Source organism: Odontomachus brunneus, unplaced genomic scaffold (assembly GCF_010583005.1).
Source record: "Odontomachus brunneus isolate Ranch 3 - 2012 unplaced genomic scaffold, Obru_v1 Obru_scaffold_121, whole genome shotgun sequence".
NCBI classification, from domain to species: Eukaryota; Metazoa; Arthropoda; class Insecta; order Hymenoptera; family Formicidae; genus Odontomachus; species Odontomachus brunneus.
The window spans coordinates 84,988-87,444 of NW_022639571.1; the positions used below are offsets into that span (position 1 = coordinate 84,988).

The 2,457-nt window shown below is 27.2% G+C and overlaps 1 protein-coding gene across 3 annotated transcripts in view; it reads left to right on the plus strand.

Annotated features, from left to right (window-relative positions):
* Positions 1-2,457, plus strand: part of LOC116849622 — a 15,844-nt gene that overhangs the window by 672 nt on the left and 12,715 nt on the right. Inside the window, exon 2 of one of the 3 annotated variants that reach the window (XM_032826948.1) lies at positions 43-122. The exons of the other annotated variants lie outside the window; for them this stretch is intronic. Within the exon in view, the coding sequence (XP_032682839.1) occupies positions 43-122 (80 nt within the window). The remainder of the gene's footprint in view (positions 1-42; positions 123-2,457) is intronic. 3 annotated transcript variants of the gene reach the window in all.

A 2,457-nucleotide genomic window follows, 5' to 3' on the forward strand; every position in this document is an offset into this window, starting at 1 on the left:
CAAACGTGTTATTCGGACTATTATTGCAGTGAGCATATACAGGTATTTCAAGATTTACATGAGCCAAAATGCCAACTTTTTATGTTGTATATCAACATTAATATCGGAGCTTTTATATGCAAATTAACTGTGATAAAATTTATTCAACTTCGAGAAGAATTTATTAATGACATGAATGCATTTATTACAAAATATGCGAGATCTGCCGCACGAAGCACCAGAATAGCTGCAATGAATTCTAAATATTTCTACTGTGATTATGTATCAGGACCGTTAACATTCTATAATGGAATGAAGAATGCTGGTTTAGTAGAACCACTTATTTCATCCTTATTTGTGACGGTTGAATTTAAATACGTTATTCACGTGGTAGCACTAAATGTCTTAGAAAGGGAATATATAAATGCTTGGGAAATCCTTTTACATCTCTTACGTAATATAAAGAACCTAACAATTGTACTAGTAGGACCAAATTTTGAGCAGGATCATTATGACATAGAACTTTGTTGTATCTGCAAGAAGAGGAATATAGTGCTTCATGTTGAAATTTATAATAAATTTTACCATATGTATGTCGCCGGACCGTCTTTTAAACGACCAAATGTAATTATAGTATTTCAAGCAGATTTTAATAATGAGTGGACATATTTCATCGCGGAGCATATTTTTATCACGGATTAGACACTGTCCGTTGATTTTAACTACCACATCAGCAGAAAAAGCAGAACAGAACGTGTCTATTTTAAAACAAATTTTAAGTTCGCACTTACAACCTCTCCATAGTGCTAAAAATCCTTTTACATCTTGGAGACCATGGAGAGATTTGGAGACTGATTATGTATACTTTCGTAATAATTATGTAACTGTCTATCGTAACACATTAATTTTATGAAGGACATACTAAACGATTTTGATCATTTATATAAGATTTTAGCATTACGTTGATAACATTACTGTATATAATATAAAAGAGGTGTTGTTTATACAAACGAATTATGAATATTTTTAATAAAAGGCACTTTTCATTGTACTCGCGATATTTTTATTTAATAGTCACTAATAGTAATAAACAAATATATTAGATACATAGGAACATTTTAAAATATTACGTTTAATTTAATTGCGAAAATAAAAATATTATTTTAAAAATATGATACAAATATTACAGTAAAAACAATACATATTTGGATTATTAAAAATTGTCTTATAACGTGTTAAATTCTATTGTATATTCTTGCACATTTTATTTACGTAATAAATAAGAAAAGTTAAAATCTATGAGCGTTGCAACGATCACACAATGCTTTAACAATACATGCTACCTTTAATTAAGAATTAATATTTTGATGTGGACATATCAGAGCAACAATGTTTTATGAATTGTAAAGGAAAAAGGTGGGCTTACTATAAATTAAAATTTAAAAGCCTAATAAATTTTACATTCACCGTTAGTATGCGATTCAACATAATAGATAGATAATATTTAATGGAATATAGTTTATTATCTCTTATATTTAAACAAGTACAGAGAAAAGTATAAAATAGATACATAAATATGTTATATGGAAAATTGAGTATAATCGTAAATAATACCTCTTTCGACATTATATTGGTTATTACAGTTTCTCTAACTGAACTGCAAAATAATAAAATTTTAGATTAAATTTTAAACATGTTTTACTTAGCGTATAAAAGTCTCCTTTAATGGTAACTATATAAAGTTAACTCAGAGAGTTTTAATATAACATAATTCACAATATTTAATATAATACATGTTTTTTCATATAGTATTGCGCTTTACTTAGAATGCGTAATTGGGTACAATTTGTACAAATATTTATCAGTAAGACATACATAAAACAAAAATAATTCAAACTCTCACTTTCTCAATATTATTAACAATAGTTTCAAAACTTTCAACTTTCTCCTCTTCGTTGTGTGTTATTCTCGTTTTGCTATTTACATGTGATAAAAACTTATAAATATACGAGCTTATTTGCGATATTCTATTTAGTTTAACGGTTATATATATTCGTGGAGTATTACATCTTCAAATACAATACCGTTTGTATAATAATCGTGGCAGAAAAGAAGATTTGTACCATTTTAGTATTGTCTTGCGATCGTTTGTTACAAATCTGAAAAATGAACAAGAATATTTGTTAAGCAGTTATATCTCTATACTCAATTCAAATGTTATTAAATACTTTACTGAATTCAGATGTTTGTATTTAAGTGTATTATTCACATAGTAACACTAAATGCCTTAGAAAAGGAATATTTAAAAGCTTGGGAAATCCACTTACATCTCTTATGTTACATAAAGTATCTAACATTTGTATTAGTAGGATCAAATTTTGAACAGGGTCATTATAAGGATATAAAGATATGTGCTAAATGCATAGGCAGGAATTCAGTGATTCATATAGAAATTTACCATAATACATTTTACCATAT